A 16,937-nucleotide genomic window follows, 5' to 3' on the forward strand; every position below is an offset into this window, starting at 1 on the left:
GAACCTTTCTGAAGGTTCTACCTCTTCCTCCCCACCTACCTTGTCCACTGAATAGTAGGTGCAGCTGCATAACAATCCCTGGATTAGGAGAGCGGGCAGCCAGCCAGCCACCAGGGGCTTTGCCACGCCCCCAGCAGCCCTCATTAACCCCTGGAGAAAGCCCCCCCACCGTTTCTCGACTTCTTATGTGATTTTGAGTGGCGGGTGGCTTGCTGGCCTTTTGATTGGAGGGGTGGAGAGGCGGCCAACGATTGCCCCAGGAGGGCGAGGCCTGCTTTGGCTGGCTGGATCTCTGGCCCAAGCAGGTCTCGCTTGCCCGGGGCTCTCCTTTCTTGCATCTGGTTGCTTTTGACTGGCGGGGCATATGCTAATGAGATGCTAATGAGCACTGCCAATTATTTTTCTACAAACGTCCCTTGGAGAGTAGGATAAAATAAGCTGCTTTGGGGGCCCAATGGGGAGAAAGGCAGGCTATAGATAGATGGATGAATGAATGTATGAATCAATCAATGAGTGAATAGGAAACTTCGGGGAAGAAAAAGAACAAAGCAAGATCTGGCTTTCTACCTGTGGCACACACACTGGTCATGGTGCCCGAGTTGCCATCACCAGCTGAGAGGTGGAAGGGAGAGAAGGAGGAGGAGGAAAAGGAGAATTGGATATTTATACCCAGCCCTTCATTAGCCAAAGGAGTCTCAGAGAGGCTTACAAATCTCCTTTCCCTTTCCCTTCCCCTCCCCACAACAGACAACCTGTGAGGCAGTTGGGGCTGAGAGAGTTCTCCCAGAATTGGTTGTTGTAGATTTTCTGGGCTGTGTGGCCGTGGTTTTGGCATTGTGAGACCTAATGTTTTGCCAGCAACTGTGACTGGCATCCTCAGAGGTGTATCCCAGAAAACTGGAGTTCTCTCTGGGTCAAACTGAGAAGAAGTTGGTAGGCGTGTAATTTATATCTACTCAGGCAGGTTGGGGAGGGCTGAGTCATTATCTTGTGGGAGCTTCCTGGACTGTGAGATGCTAATGGAGGAGCTTCCCTGAGGGAGTACTTTTGTATATGGATTGGCTAGAGAAATTCTAATCTTATCTGTAGTGCTGTTGTAAGCTGTAGGGCATTTTGTGTTTTTCAGGACTGGAAGCCAGGCCCTATTCATTTTTAAAATTCCTTCCTTCCTGTTGAAATTATGTTTATGTTTCTGGATTTCAGTGGCATCTCTGTATAATCTAACATGGTAACTGGATGTGTTGCCAGCATTACAGTGTCCTGGAATAAGATACGGTGTCTTTTTTTAATTAGGCTGTGTTCAGCCACTGCTGATTTTCAGGTCGGCCAAGTCTGCAGCGCCTTTCGTGGTCTTTTATTCTTGGCTGGATGCTGCGTTGTGTGGTCCCGACGTAAATTTGACCACAACAAATCTCCCAGAATTGCTCTTGAGCAGAACAGCCCTGAGAGAACTGCAAGTGGAGGAGAGGGAAAGCAAACCCAGTTCTCCCAAATAAGAGTCTGCACACTTAACCACTACGCCAAACTGGTTCTTTCAACCACCCTTTCAAGGACAACCTCTTCCAGAGCTCTGGCTGGCCCAAGGCCATTCCAGCAGCTGCAAGTGGAGGAGTGGGGAATCAAACCCGGTTCTCCCAGATAAGAGTCTGCACACTTAACCATTACACCAAACTGACTCTCAAAGAAGCCACTGAAAGATCTTTGGCCCCCACAGTTTTACCCAGGAGCGCCAGGGCTCCCCAGTCACTGCCTGGTTTAGAAGATCCTCTGGTATTGTGCTTCCCCCCAAAAGTTCAAAGGACAGTAGTTCTTTCACAACAATATGGCGAGCAAAGCGTGAGATCTACCTAGTGCAAATTTCCCTGGCACGGTGGTGTGGGAAAGCTATACCTGTTGAATTGCTGCATGTGAGGCAATTTGGCTTCGAATCCTAGAGTTGGAAGGGACCTCCAGGGTCATCTAGTCCAACCCCCCTGCACAATGCAGGAAACCCACAAAGACCTACCCCAAATTCACAGGATCTTCATCGCTGTCAGATGGCCATCAAATGGTGTGAAGCCAGAGAGCTCGCGGGTATGAGTAAGGTACATAACTTAGAACACTCCGTGAGAGCTTTAACTAATACATATATTGAAAACAATATTTTAAACCACAGTATTTTTCACATATTCATTTGGAATTATTTCACAGTCCATTTTGCAATATACAATGTTTTTCTTCGTTCGTAGGACTCCCTGAAGTCCAATTCACCAATGCAGGCGTGATTGCAGTTCCCAAACTGGGTGTGGCTGCAACTGGACTGCTGCTTCCGTCCAGTTTCAGAGAATCCTTCTTCAGGCAGCTCACCAAGGGATACGGTTTCCATTTGGCTCTGCTCTGCTTATCTCCAGGGATCAAGCACAGCTCCACATTTCTCTTGGTCCTTCGCTTCCTTTGAAAGGGCCTTCAGATGGTGACTTGATAGCTCCGGGAATTGAAACTGATCCCCAGATGACAGTTACTCTGGGGAAAACAGCTGCTTTGGAGGCTGGACTCTATGGCACTGTACCCCTGAGAATGCCTTCTCTTCCACAAACCTCGCCTTTCTCCCAAGCTCCACCTCCAACCTGGAAACGGCAGTCCTAGATGCACAATTGCCACCAGGAGGCATAACATCAGCTTAAGCCTGCACCCAAGGGTGGGATTCTATGAAATACAGCTCTCCTTTCCCCCAGGCTGGGCTTTTTTTGGAACAGGAACTCCTTTGCATATTAGGCCACACACCCCCCCCCCCCCCCGATCTAGCCAATCTGCCAAGGGTTTACAGTAGGCCCTGTAAGATGAACCCTGCAAGCTCTTGGAGGCTTGGCTACATCAGGGTGTGTGTGGCCCAATAGGCAAAGGAGTTCCTGCTACAAAAAAAACTCTGGCCTTCAGCCAGCCCCTTCCAAACAGTCACTTCCTTGGGATGGCACTAAATCCTCTCCTTTCTATGCATGCAATGTAGCCAGGAGATCCTATGATTGTCTGGCAGCCAGAAGTTCTGGCTCTTCAGCGTTATCCAGGGCGCACCACGAGGAGGCGAGCTAGAATTGTGGTGAGCCCCCACCCCACCCCCATTTGGTGTATTGGTTAAGTGTGCGGACTCTTATCTGGGAGAACCAGGTTTGATTCCCCACTCCTCCACTTGCAGCTGCTGGAATGGCCTTGGGTCAGCCATAGCTCTCGCAGAGTTTGTCCTTGAAAAGGCAACTTCTGGGAGAGCTCTCTCAGCCCCACTTACCTCACAGGGTGTCTGTTGCGGGGGAAGAAGATAAAGGAGATCGTAAACCACTCTGATTCAGAGAGATGGGTGGGGTATAAATCTGCGATCTTCTTCGGTCTCCTTTTTCCATCTGTCACAGGCATGTGAGTGTCGTGCTTTCCAGGGAGATGTGAATGAGCTCTTTGAACTTTCCCCAGCTTCAACTGAGTGGATTGAAAAAATTAGATATTGGTATTTAGGGGGATTGCCCACCCAGTCTCCATACCCATTATATCTACTTCGTTCCATACTTTAGGTTATTGTAGGCTTCCGGTGTGCAACTCTGTCATACAATAAGCAAATAAGCAAAAGGACTCTCCTTCCTTGGAGGTTTTTAAATGGAGGCTAGATGGCCATCTGACTGCAATGAAGATCCTGTGAATTTAGGGGGGGGGGGATTTGTGAGTTTCCTGCATTATGCAGGGGGTTGGACTAGACCCTGGAGGTCCCTTCCAACTCTATGATTCTATGAAATACAGCTCTCCTTTCCCACAGGCCGGGCAATACAGACAACTTCTGTCCCGATGCTCAGCCCCCAGCCCTCCTCCTCTTGGTCCTCGTCCTAATCCCTAATCTTCCCCTATTTCCCCACACTTAATCCTATAAATCCTCCATTAATCCTATCTGTTGAGTTCTGCCTCTGTCTTTACGCCCGTGGGGGCGGAAGCAAAGCTTAAGGGAGTCAGAGAAGGTGTCTTCTGCAGACTCTCCGCGCTGCAGGCATTTCAAAGGCCTGGTCCCGGATACCCAGGATGGGTGTGCGAGATGTTAAGCCATTACTTTGAACTAGAGTTTGTGAACAAGATGCGCGCCTTGGGTGTCCTTGGCCGAGGCCTCGGATTCAGCAGGAGCTCACAGGAGCGGTGCTCCTGAGCCTTTCTGAGGGTTCCCCCTCCTCCTCCCCACCTACCTTGTCCGTTGAATAGTAGGTGCAGCTGCATAACAATCCCTGGATTAGGAGAGCGGGCAGCCAGCCAGTCACCAGGGGCTTTGCCACCCCCCCCCCGCAGCCCTCATTAACCCCTGCAGTAGGGCTGCGAAGCCCCCGGTCCGGGCGGAGATTCCCCCACCTAGGAGGTTCTCAACCCACAGGCCCACATTGGGCCAGCGGAGGGAACTTCCCCCAACATCATTGGCACGATGACACCCAGAAGTGATGTCATCGCACTGGTGACAACGCTTGCGGCCGCTCTAGGCATTTCAAGGAAAACGCTATGGTTTTCTTGGACGCTCTAGCCATTTGGGAGGGGAAAACTCTATGGTACAAGGGGTACCATAGAGTTTTCCCCTCCCAAATGGCTAGAGCATCCAGGAAAACCATAGAGTTTCCCCGGTAATTCCTAGAGCAGCTGCAAGCAACGTCGCCGGCCTGATGACGTCACTTCTGGGTGACGTCATTGCATCACGCGTGCTTTGCGTGTGAAAGTCCCCCACCGGACAACGCTACTTTGGAGAAGCCCGTGCCGCCCTTCCTCCACTTCTTACGTGATTTTGGGAGGCAGGTTGCTTGCTGGCCTTTTGACTGGGGGCGGGGCAGCCCAGGAGAGCCCAGGTGAGCAAGGCCTGCTTGGGCTGGCTGGATCTCTAGCTAGCCCAAGCAGGCCTCACTTGCCCAGGGCTCGCCTTTCTTGCATCGGATTGCTTTTGGCTGGGGGTGGGGGTCAGTGTATGCTAATGAGTTCTGCTAATGAGCTTCGCCACCCATTTTTCTACAAAACGACCCGCCTGTTGCTGAGCCCACACACTTGCTGAACTCATGTGCCTCTTGCCCTGTCTCTGATATTCTGCTGCCAAGACTGTGGGGCTTGGTTGGTGGCTGGGGCTCTCTTGCTGGTAGATCAGGACGTGCAGACCACCTTCAGGCCTCTTGGCTGCACGCTAATCCCAGTCTGTTACAGACGAGTCCGGAAACACCTTCGAAACCAGCAAGAGTTTTGGGGAAGAAACGTTTGAGGGACGAAGCGCCTTTCAGAGCGAGTTGAATCTGGCTGTTCTGCTGTTGGCCAACGTGCTTAGGGTTGCCAAGTCCAACTCAAGAAGTAGCTGGGGACTTTGGAGGGGTGGAGCCAGGATCAAGACTATACTCTGAAGGGAGTTCTGGCCATTACTTTAAAGGGACCAAATTCCTTTTAAACGCCTTCCTTTTTTAAATAATAGAGGAGGGGGGCAGCTTCTTTTGGAGCTCATAGAATTGGATCCTGCTGTCCAGTCTTTTTGAAACTTGGAGGGTGTTTTGGGGGGAGGCACCAAATGCTATGCTGAAAATGTGGAGCCTCTACTTCAAAACATAGCCCCCCCAGAGCCCCAAATACCCACAGATTGATTCTCAATTATACCCTAGAATCTTCACCATGCTTTCTGATAATCCTGAAGGCGGGGGGGGGGGGGGGAAGCCTCCAAATCGGAAGATCCCCTCCCCCATCTGAGATTGGCTACCCTAGCTCTCTGAAATGAATCCAAAAGCCAACTCTTCTTCTACGTCTTCATCGCAGTGAGCTTCAACGGCTGCTGCATGGCCTTCGTTTTTCCTGCTTATTTCTTGCTTCTATGGTGATCTCACTGTTCAAAGCAAAAAGACAGCCACCCTGGCCCACAAGGTCTAGGGATGCCAGCAGCCTCCAGGTGGGACCTGGGGACACCCTGGAATTTCAACTCATAGAATCCTAGAATCAAGGGATCATAGAGTTGGAAGGGACCTTCAGGGTGATGTAGTCCAACCCCCCTGCACAATGCAGGAAACTCACAAACACCTCCCCCTAAATTCACAGGGTCTTTGTTGCTGTCAGATGGCCCTCCAGCCTCTGTTTCAAAACCTCCAAGGAAGGAGAGCCCACCACCTCCTGAGGAAGCTTGTTCCACTTAGGAATCTCTCTAACGGTCAGGCAGTTCTTCCTAATGTTGAGCTGGAAACTCTTTTGATTGAATTTCAACCCATTGGTTCTGGTCCTACCTTCCAGAGCCACAGAAAACAATTCCACACCATCCTCTATAGGATAGCCCTTCAAGTATTTGAAGATGGTGATTCTATCACCTCTCAGCCGCCTCCTCTCCAGGCTAAACATGCCCAGCTCCTTCAACCTTTCCTCATAGGACTCGGTCTCCAGACCCCTCACCATCTTCGTTGCCCTCCTCTGGACCCCTTCCAGCTTGTCTATATCCTTCTTAAAACGTGGTGCCCAAAACTGAACACAATACTCCAGGTGAGGTCTTACCAGAGCAAAGTAAAGCGACACCATCACATCACGTGATCTGGACACTATACTTCTGTTGATACAGCCCAAAATTGCATTTGCCTTTTTAGCCACCGCATCACACTGTTGACTTATGTTCAGCTTATGATCCACTAAGACTCTGAGATCCTTTTCGCACCGACTACTGCTCCTCTCCAGACTACAGAGATCAGTTTCCCCTGGATAAAATGGGTGCTTTGGAGGGTGGACTCTCTGGCATTGTACCCCACTGAGGTGGTCCCTTCCCTCCACAGCCTCAACCCTAGGCCTGTCAAGTCAAGTTAGCCATTATTGGCATAAAATATGTAGATATATATATATCAGAGCAAATTGGTTAAGAAAAAAAAAGTAAAATGGAACGATTGCATACATTTACATCAGGAAAAGCATCAACACAAACTATTTCTATGAGATCCTCTGGCGTGCCTTTGAAACAGAATAAAGAAACTGAGCCACTTTCCCAGTGACACTAGATGAAGTATCGTTCAAAAGCCTATAAACCTTAAGTGCATCAGAACAATCAACCACGCTAACTAAAAGAGGATGTAAATACTTGTGACGAAGATCTGTATACAAATTACAAGAAAGAAGAATATGAGTAACTGACTCCACACATTTTTGCTTACAGAGACAGTATCTAACTGAGTAGGCTGCCTTGTTAAATCTGCCATAGAGAATGGCCGAGGGCATGGCGTTGCATCTGGCAGGGAGAAAAGCTCTACGCTGCTGGGGCACCTGCAAGACGGATAGAGATGAGGTACTAAGAGAGATCTCAAAACTCAGTGGGGAACAAGTTTTCTTAGCCAGACTGTATAGGTCTTGGCGCTCAGTATCTAGCAACCTGTTTTTAATTTGTTGGACTGCGGTGGTGAAGGACGCAATGGACAATAGTTCTAGGGATAAACCCATTGCTTTGATTTTTCTCTCAATATGTGCTGACCAATTTGACCAATTAAATTCAGAGAGCATTTGAGAGATATCGCTCCCCGGTTCAGAGTTGTAGTGTTTGTCAATCCCCAAGTGAATAGAAGAAAAGCCACAGCTCCATGTACAAAGTACCTCTTGTCCAATATAAAAATAGATAAAAATATGGAGCAGAGGTCCATCAGTGGCTATTAGCCACAGTGTGTGTGTGTGTGTGTGTGTGTGTATATATAAAATTTTGGCCACTTTGTGACACAGAGTGTTGGACTGGATGGGCCATTGGCTGATCCAGCATGGCTTCTCTTATGTTCTTATGTTAAGTACTCACAGAATTTCTCAATAAAGATGCCTTCTCCAATAAATATTCCAGTTTCTTTACTAGTACCAAAAAAATTCGCTCTTCACACTGATACGCTCTCCTTATTCCATTATTTCTGAAATCTTTTGAAATAATGGAACAAGGACAGAGAATCAGTGTGAAGAGTGAAGCAATACAGTGGTATGGAATTATAGCTTAGAGAAGGTGAAACAGGAGTTCAGACCAGGTATGCCTGTAAGCTGATGGTGCTTGGAAAATGATTTGAGTAACCTCTGCATACATGGCGCAAATCTGGAAATGCTATGAATAGTTTATGAATTTTTTGATACCGGTAAAGAAACTGGAATATTTATTGGAGAAGGCATCTTTATTGAGAAATTTTGTGAGTACTTTATATGGGACAAGAGGTACTTTATACACAGAGCTGTTGCTTTTCTTCTAGTCTCCTATCCGTGTGACTTTCTTCTGTTGCATAATCCCCAGGGGAGGGCAGGGGATCCCCCAGTTTGGAGGCCCTACCCCTTCTTCAGGGTCATGAGAAAGCGGGGCGGGGGGAGGGAAATGTCTGCTGGGCACTCCATTATTCCCTATGGAGACCGATTCCCATGGGGTATAATGGAGAATAGGTCCATGGGTATCTGGGGTCCTGGGGAGGCTGTATTTTGAGGTAGAGACACCATATTTGCAGCATAGCATCTGACGCCTCTCCTCAAAACACCCTCCAAATTTCAGAAGGATTGGACCAGGGGCTCCAATTCTATAAGCCCCCCAGAGAAGGTGCTCCTATTCTTCATTATTCTAAGTGGAGGGAAGGCATTTAAAAGGAGTGCGGTTCCTTTAAATGGGATGGCCAGGCCTCCCTTTGGAGTTCCATTCTGCTTGTCCCACCTTTGCTCCTGGCTCCACCCCCAAAGTCCCCAGATATTTCTTGAATTGGACTTGGCAACCCTACTCAGCCCCAACCTCCAGGTGTTTTCCAGCCTGGATCGGACAACGCTACTCCCATCCCACAACCATGGCCAAGGGAAACCTGGCAACTCTAAGGGATACCAACCTCCAGAAGAGCCCCTGGCCTGCCAGCTAGGCTGCCTGGCTTTGTGTTGGGAAACTCCTGAAGATTTGGGGGTGGTGGGTCCTATGGAACAGAAGGACCTCGGCAGAATCTAATGTCTTTGAGGCCCTCTCCAAAGCAGACACTGTCTCCAGGGGAACGGTGAGTTTGAACTTGACCAGGCGTAGGGTAAGAAAACCTGAACTCTCCGATCAGAACAGATTCATAGAGTTTTTTACTCTTGAAGGGGGGGGGGAGCATTTGAGTTGCACTGTCCAGTGATGCTGCTTGGGGAGGGGAGGGGGGGTTGGAACCAGTGTTCCCTCTTAGCTGCGTTAGTGTGAGCTAGCTCACAATTTTTTAGCCTCCAGCTCACACATTTTTGCCATGCATTTTGTTTTGAGAGCCAGTTCGGTGTAGCGGTGAAGTGCGCGGACTCTTATTTGGGAGAACCGGGTTTGATTCCCCACTCCTCCACTTGCAGCTGCTGGAATGGCCTTGGGTCAGCCATAGCTCTGGCAGAAGTTGTCCTTGAAAGGGCAGCTGCTGTGAGAGCCCTCTTAGCTCCAGCCACCTCACAGGGTGTTTGTTGTGGGTGAGGAAGGTAAAGAAGATTGTGAGCTGCTCTGATTCAGAGAGAAGGGCGGGGTATAAATCTGCAGTCGTCGTCGTCTTCTCGGCTCAGGAAAAATGGCCCCAGAGCAAACTGATTTATGCAGCGGCTTACAACTTTAATACCAGTAGCTCACAAAGCAGAATTTTTTGCTCACAAGTTTTCACAGCTTAAAGGGAATATCGGTTGGAACCATGAACAGGGGTTTCTGAAGTCATTTTTGAAGCTGCCTTATTGGTTTTATTGTAAGAGCTTAGTATGTTGTACACCACTGTTGGGGGCCTTTGTTTTGTTGAAAGGTGATGCACAGATAGACAGTCTCGATAGATAGATAGATAGATAGATAGATAGATAGATAGATAGATAGATAGATAGATAGATAGATAGATAGATAGATAGATAGATAGATAGATAGATGGATGGATGGATGGAAGATGGCCTAGGGAACAAATGCGATTGTCTCTGAGGGAGAAAGCTGCATCATAAATATCGCTGCCCTCTTCTGGACTGGTGTGGAATTGCAATGCAGTGTTTCTGCTTTTCAGGTGGACAGCTGTATTGGTCTGACCTGAATCAGTCATATGTGTGTGTGTGTGTGTGTTTGTGTATGTGTTAACTTCCACCTTTGTGTATCTGAAGCCTGCACATGAAAGCTCATTCCTTGAATAAGCACTAGTTGGCCTTTTAAGTACTCTTTATTTTAAATCTTTTCCTACAAGTACCATGCAAAATATCACTTCAACATTAGCCAACATAATAGAAGACAATAATATTGTTAGTACTTACATAAAGCCGCTGGACTTAAAATTTGTTATGCTGCTTTTCAGCCATTGGTATCCTGCAAAACCCAGCCAGACTTGCTTTAATGCAACCTCTGGTAGAAAACAATTTTTCTTTAGCGTTGGAAAGCAAAACACAGAAGTACAAAAACCTCTTCGTTTCTTTGGGCAGTGAGAGTATGTTCTAGCAATTTGAGTTTCTCCTCGCCTGCTTTTTAAATGCTCCAAAAGTTTTCCAAAGCTTTGGGAAGACTCGGAATAAGAACATAAGAGAAGCCATGTTGGATCAGGCCAATGGCCCATCCAGTTCAACACTCTGCATCACACAGTGGCCAAAAAAACCAGGTGGGGCCAAGACACTAGAAGCCCTCCCACTGTTCCCTCCCCCCACCCAAGCACCAAGAATATAGAGCATCACTTGCCCCAGACATAAGAACATAAGAGAAGCCATGTTGAATCAGACCAATGGCTCCTCCAGTCCAACACTCTGTGTCACACAGTGGCCAAAAAACCCAGGTGCCATCAGGAGATCCACCAGTGGGGCCAGGACACTAGAAGCCCTCCTAATTACCACCACACACACACACACACACACACACCAAGAATACAGAGCATCACTGGCCCAGACATAAGAGAAGCCATGCTGGATCAGGCCAATGGCCCCTCCAGTCCAACACTCTGTGTCACACAGTGGCCAAAAAAACCAGGTGCCATCAGGAGATCCACCAGCGGGGCTAAAAACCCTCCCATTGTGCCCCCCCCCAAGCACCAAGAATACAGAGCATCAGTTGCCTCAGAGAGTTCCAATGGGGAGGGACGGTGGCTCAGTGGTAGAGCATCTGCTTGGGAAGCAGAAGGTCCCAGGTTCAATCCCTGGCATCTCCAAAAAAGGGTCCAGGCAAATAGGTGTGAAAAACCTCAGCTTGAGACCCTGGAGAGCCGCTGCCAGTCTGAGAAGACAATACTGACTTTGATGGACCAAGGGCCTGATTCAGTATAAGGAAGCTTCATATGTTCAACATATGATAAGCTGTGGCTAGTAGCCACTGATGGACCTCTGCTCCAGATGTGTTCTCGGGAACAGTGCTAAGGCCTTGGTACTTTTCTCTGACTCGAGTCATCTTGTTGTGGTTGGTTTGCTAACCGTGTTTCCTTTTCCTGGCTCTTTGCCCTCAGGGACGTACCAGGGCCAGTGGCTTGGCGGGATGCGCCAGGGATACGGCGTCCGGCAGAGCGTCCCGTACGGCATGGCCGCCGTCATCCGGTCACCCCTAAGGACCTCTATCAACTCTCTGCGCAGCGAGCACACCAACGGCACGGCGCTGCACCCCGACTCTTCCCCCGCTGTGGCCGGCAGCCCCGCAGTCTCCCGTGGTGGGTTCGTCCTGATTGCTCACAGTGACGCGGAGATCCTCAAGAGCAAGAAGAAGGGCCTCTTCCGCAGGTCCCTGCTGAGCGGACTCAAGCTGCGCAAATCCGAATCCAAGAGCTCCCTGGCCAGCCAGCGCAGCAAGCAGAGCTCCTTCCGCAGCGAGGCAGGCCTGAGCACCGTCAGCTCCACGGCCAGCGACATCAACTCCACCATCAGCCTGGGCGAAGGGGAAGCGGAGCTGTCGGTCATCGAGGATGACATCGACGCCACCACGACGGAGGTCTATGTCGGGGAGTGGAAGAACGACAAGCGCTCGGGCTTCGGGATCAGCCAGCGCTCGGACGGCCTCAAGTACGAGGGGGAGTGGGCCGGCAACAAGCGCCATGGCTACGGCTGCATGACCTTCCCGGATGGCACCAAGGAGGAGGGGAAATACAAACAGAATGTCCTGGTCAGTGGGAAGCGGAAGAACCTCATCCCGCTGAGGGCCAGCAAGATCCGTGAGAAGGTGGACCGCGCCGTCGAGGCGGCGGAGCACGCGGCCACCATCGCCAAGCAGAAAGCGGAGATCGCGGCTTCCAGGTAAGGCCGGGCCTGGTTGCCATGGGGCATTCTCGGCGTCAGAGAAGGAGGAAGCCGTGGGTGGGTGGTCCTTTTCGTCAAGGGTGAGGGGGGGTGCAGGATTTGGAATCTGGCAAAGTCCAGCTGCAAGACTGAGCCAAGGCTGGAAAGCTAGAGGCAGGCTCAGTATCACGTCCAGTCTTACGTGGAAATGAATTCAGAGGTCTTCAGCGTTGAAGTTGGGTCCATCCAGGCCTGGCGTGTGGGATTCTGCCGCCTGAGGCAGAACCCTAATGCGCCTCCCCATGAGTAAATTTTTCACTCACACCAAGTGATGACGTCACCCAGAGGTGAACTTGGCGAGTGTTGATGATGTCGCCCGCTGAACTTGGCGAGTGTTGCGGATGGGACACACTGAGTGCCCTGTGTGATGATGTCACCCAGAGGTGAACTTGGCGAGTGTTGATGATGTCGCCCGCTGAACTTGGCGAGTGTTGCGGAGGGGACATGCCAAGAGCCCTGTGTGATGACGTCATCACACAGGGCACTCGGTGACATCATCACACAGCGCACTCGCCGTGTCCCCTCCGCAACACTCGCCAAGTTCAGCGAGCACTGCGGAGTGGAAGCGCCATTGTTTCTTGGCTTAAAGGGGTTGGGGGACCTTCCTCCAACCCATTAAAGACAAGAAAAACACTCCTGGCACGTCCCCTCCCCAGCGCTTTCTGAATTCAGAGGGTGCTGTGGAAGGAAAGCGAATCCAAGGCGTGGGGATGGTTGCCTAGTTTGCCAACTCCCACGCCTTGGCCCTGGGTCCATCTAGGGCTTCTTTTGTAGCAGGAACTTCTTTGCCTTTTAGGCCACAGCTCCCTGATGTAGCCAATCCTCCAAAGCTTGCAGATCTCTTAGTACAGGGCCTCCTGTAAGCTCCAGGAGGATTGGCTACATCAGGGGGGGTGTGGCTTAATATGCAAAGGAGTTCCTGCTACAAAAAAGTCTTGATTAGGCCACACACCCCTGATGTAGCCAATCCTCCTGGAGCTTCCCAGGCTCTTCGTAAAGGGCCTACTGTAAGCTCCAGGAAGATTGGCTACATCAGGGGAGTGTGGTCTAATATGCAAAGGAGCTCCTGCTACAAATAAGTCCTGATTAGGCCACACACCCCTGATGTAGCCAATCCTCCTGGAGCTTCCAGCAGGCCCTGTACGAAGAGCCCTGTAAGAAATTCTAGCAGGACCTCCTTTGCACATTAGGCCACAAACCCCTGATGCAGCCAATCCTCCTGGAGCTTACAGTAGGCCCTGTACGAAGAGCCCTGTAAGGAATTCTAGCAGGACCTCCTTTGCCTATTAGGCCCCATCCCCTGATGCAGCCAATCCTCCTGGAGCTCTCAGTAGGCCCTGTACGAAGAGCCCTGTAAGGAATTCTAGCAGGACCTCCTTTGCATATTAGGCCCCATCCCCTGATGCAGCCAATCCTCCTGGAGCTTCCAGTAGGCCCTGTATGAAGAGCCCTGTAAGGAATTCTAGCAGGACCACCTTTGCATATTAGGGCACACCCCCCTGATGCAGCCAATCCTCCTGGAGCTTCCAGTAGGCCCTGTACGAAGAGCCCTGTAAGGAATTCTAGCAGGACCTCCTTTGCATATTAGGCCCCATCCCCTGATGCAGCCAATCCTCCTGGAGCTTACAGTAGGCCCTGTACGAAGAGCCCTGTAAGGAATTCTAGCAGGACCTCCTTTGTCTATTAGGCCCCACTCCCTGATGCAGCCAATCCTCCAGGAGCTTCCAGCAGGCCCTGTACGAAGAGCCCTGTAAGGAATTCTAGCAGGACCTCCTTTGCATATTAGGCCCCATCCCCTGATGCAGCCAATCCTCCTGGAGCTTCCAGTAGGCCCTGTACGAAGAGCCCTGTAAGGAATTCTAGCAGGACCTCCTTTGCATATTAGGCCCCACCCCCCTGATGCAGCCAATCCTCCTGGAGCTTCCAGTAGGCCCTGTACGAAGAGCCCTGTAAGGAATTCTAGCAGGAGCTCCTTTGCATATTAGGCCCCATCCCCTGATGCAGCCAATCCTCCTGGAGCTTCCAGTAGGCCCTGTACGAAGAGCCCTGTAAGGAATTCTAGCAGGACCTCCTTTGCATATTAGGCCCCACCCCCCTGATGCAGCCAATCCTCCAGGAGCTTCCAGGAGGCCCTGTACGAAGAGCCCTGTAAGGAATTCTAGCAGGACCTCCTTTGCATATTAGGCCCCACCCCCCTGATGCAGCCAATCCTCCTGGAGCTTCCAGTAGGCCCTGTACGAAGAGCCCTGTAAGGAATTCTAGCAGGAGCTCCTTTGCATATTAGGCCCCATCCCCTGATGCAGCCAATCCTCCTGGAGCTTCCAGTAGGCCCTGTACGAAGAGCCCTGTAAGGAATTCTAGCAGGGCCTCCTTTGCATATTAGGCCCCACCCCCCTGATGCAGCCAATCCTCCAGGAGCTTCCAGGAGGCCCTGTACGAAGAGCCCTGTAAGGAATTCTAGCAGGAGCTCCTTTGCATATTAGGCCACACACCCCTGATGTAGCCAATCCTCTTGAGAGCTCACGAGGCTCTTTTTTGTAAACTCTCAGAGGATTGGCTACATCGGGGTGTGTGTGGCCTAATATGCAAAGGAGCTCCTGCTAGAATCCCACCCCTGGTCCCAGGGACTTTTGAGAAGCTGTCTGCAGACCGCAGCAGGGGCCATGGACAGCGGGGTGGACGCTCCGACTCTGAGATAATTTGCGAAGGGAGAATCCCGAGATTTCGACTGCCTAGGGACCTCCGCAGGGTTTAATCCTGTCTTCGGTGCCAGCTTCGTTGCCACAGCCAGCTCACTTGTCTCAGCCCGCTCCGGGAGTCCGTTCCTGCTTTTGAGCGCACGTCACGTTGGCTTGTGGATGCTCTGAGAGATGTTTCCTTGTGGTGATGATGGGGCCAAGTGGTAGCAGTTCCAAATATTAGGGGAGAAACAATGCTGTGTCATGATAGCACGAGCAGTGCGAATGCGAGGCACTGTCCTCAACCGGCCAAGTTGAGGTTGCGGGAAGACGGACGGGGCAGCGGATTGTTGTTGAATTTGTGGGCCCGCCGGTCAGTGGTTCATGTGGTTAAAGGCAGAAAGTGCGTTCGAAGGATCGGAGCAATGTGGTGTCCAGAACAGGTGTCAAAGCGTGGTACTTTCTGGATTAAAGTTTTCTCTATCTGAGAAATTCTCTATTAATTATTAGAAAAATAAGGCTTTGGTATGAAATGCTTTAGGCTTAATCAATATATCCCATATTAAAGTATGACTCTCAGTGCAAGGCGTAGCTTCTAATTACTCCCTGACTCGTTAGCGCAAGTTTAATGTGCAAACGGGTTGATTAGTCATAAGAACATAAGAGAAGTCATGTTGGATCAGGCCAATGGCCCATCCAGTCCAACATTTTGTGTCACACAGTGGCCAAAAAACCAGGTGCCATCAGGAGGTCCACCAGTGGGGCCAGGACACTAGAAGCCCTCCCACTGTGGCCCCTCCCAAGCACCAAGAATACAGAGCATCACTGCCTTAAACTGAAGAACATCAGAGAAGCCATGTTGGATCAGGCCAACGGCCCATCCAGTCCAACATTTTGTGTCACACAGTGGCCAAAAAACCAGGTGCCATCAGGAGGTTCACCAGTGGGGCCAGGACACTAGAAGCCCTCCCGCTGTGCCCCCCCCCAAAGCACCAAGAATACAGAGCATCACTGCCCCAGACAGAGTTCCAACAATAAGCGGTGGCTAATAGCCACTGATGGACCTCGGCTTCCTATGCTTATCCAATCCCCTCTTGAAGCTGGCTATGCTTGTAGCCGCCACCACCTCCTGTGGCAATGAATTCCATGTGTTAATCACCCTTTGAAGAAGGACTTCCTTTTATCCATTCTAACTCGACTGCTCAGCAATTTCATTGAACGTCCACGAGTTCTCGTATTGTGAGAAAGGGAGAAAAGTACCTTCTCTTTCCCATGCATAATCTTGTAAACCTCTATCGTGTCACCCCTCAGTAGGCTAAAGGGAAACGTTGACTGAGGGTTTACAAGATTATACACGGTATGGAGAAATTAGAGAAAGAAATACTTTTCTTCTTTTCTCACAATACAAGAAATAGGGTTGGCTCCCGTTAGTACTTGGATGAGAGACGACGCAGGAAGTCCAGGGTTGCTATGCAGGGGCATGCAATGGCAAACTACCCCTGTTCATCTCTTGCCAGTTTGGTGTAATGGTTAAATGCATGGACTCTTACATGGGAGAACCGGGTTTGATTCCCCACTCCTCCACTTGCAGCTGCTAGATTAGCCTTGGGTCAGCCAGAGCTCTCTCATCTGGGAGAACCGGGTTTGATTCCCCATTCCTCCACTTGCAGCTGCTGGAATGGCCTTGGGTCAGCCAGAGCTCTCTTCTCTGGGAGAACCGGGTTTGATTCCCCACTCCTCCACTTGCAGCTGCTGGAATGGCCTTGGGTCAGCCAGAGCTCTCTTCTCTGGGAGAACCGGGTTTGATTCCCCACTCCTCCACTTGCAGCTGCTGGAATGGCCTTGGGTCAGCCAGAGCTCTCTTCTCTGGGAGAACCGGGTTTGATTCCCCACTCCTCCACTTGCAGCTGCTGGAATGGCCTTGGGTCAGCCAGAGCTCTCTTATCTGGGAGAACCGGGTTTGATTCCCCACTCCTCCACTTGCAGCTGCTGGAATGGCCTTGGGTCAGCCAGAGCTCTCTTATCTGGGAGAACCGGGTTTGATTCCCCACTCCTCCACTTGCA

At 50.5% G+C, this 16,937-nt stretch overlaps 1 protein-coding gene across 1 annotated transcript in view; it reads left to right on the top strand.

Annotated features, from left to right (window-relative positions):
• The first annotated feature begins 2,075 nt into the window (after positions 1–2,075).
• JPH3 (junctophilin 3) overlaps positions 2,076–16,937 on the top strand; it is a 106,898-nt gene continuing 92,036 nt past the window's right edge. Inside the window, exons 1-2 of the mRNA XM_060253858.1 lie at positions 2,076–2,079; positions 11,376–12,153. Of these exons, the coding sequence (XP_060109841.1) occupies positions 2,076–2,079; positions 11,376–12,153 (782 nt within the window). The remainder of the gene's footprint in view (positions 2,080–11,375; positions 12,154–16,937) is intronic.

The sequence above is a fragment of the Heteronotia binoei genome, chromosome 14 (assembly GCF_032191835.1).
Source record: "Heteronotia binoei isolate CCM8104 ecotype False Entrance Well chromosome 14, APGP_CSIRO_Hbin_v1, whole genome shotgun sequence".
Lineage (NCBI taxonomy): Eukaryota > Metazoa > Chordata > Lepidosauria > Squamata > Gekkonidae > Heteronotia > Heteronotia binoei.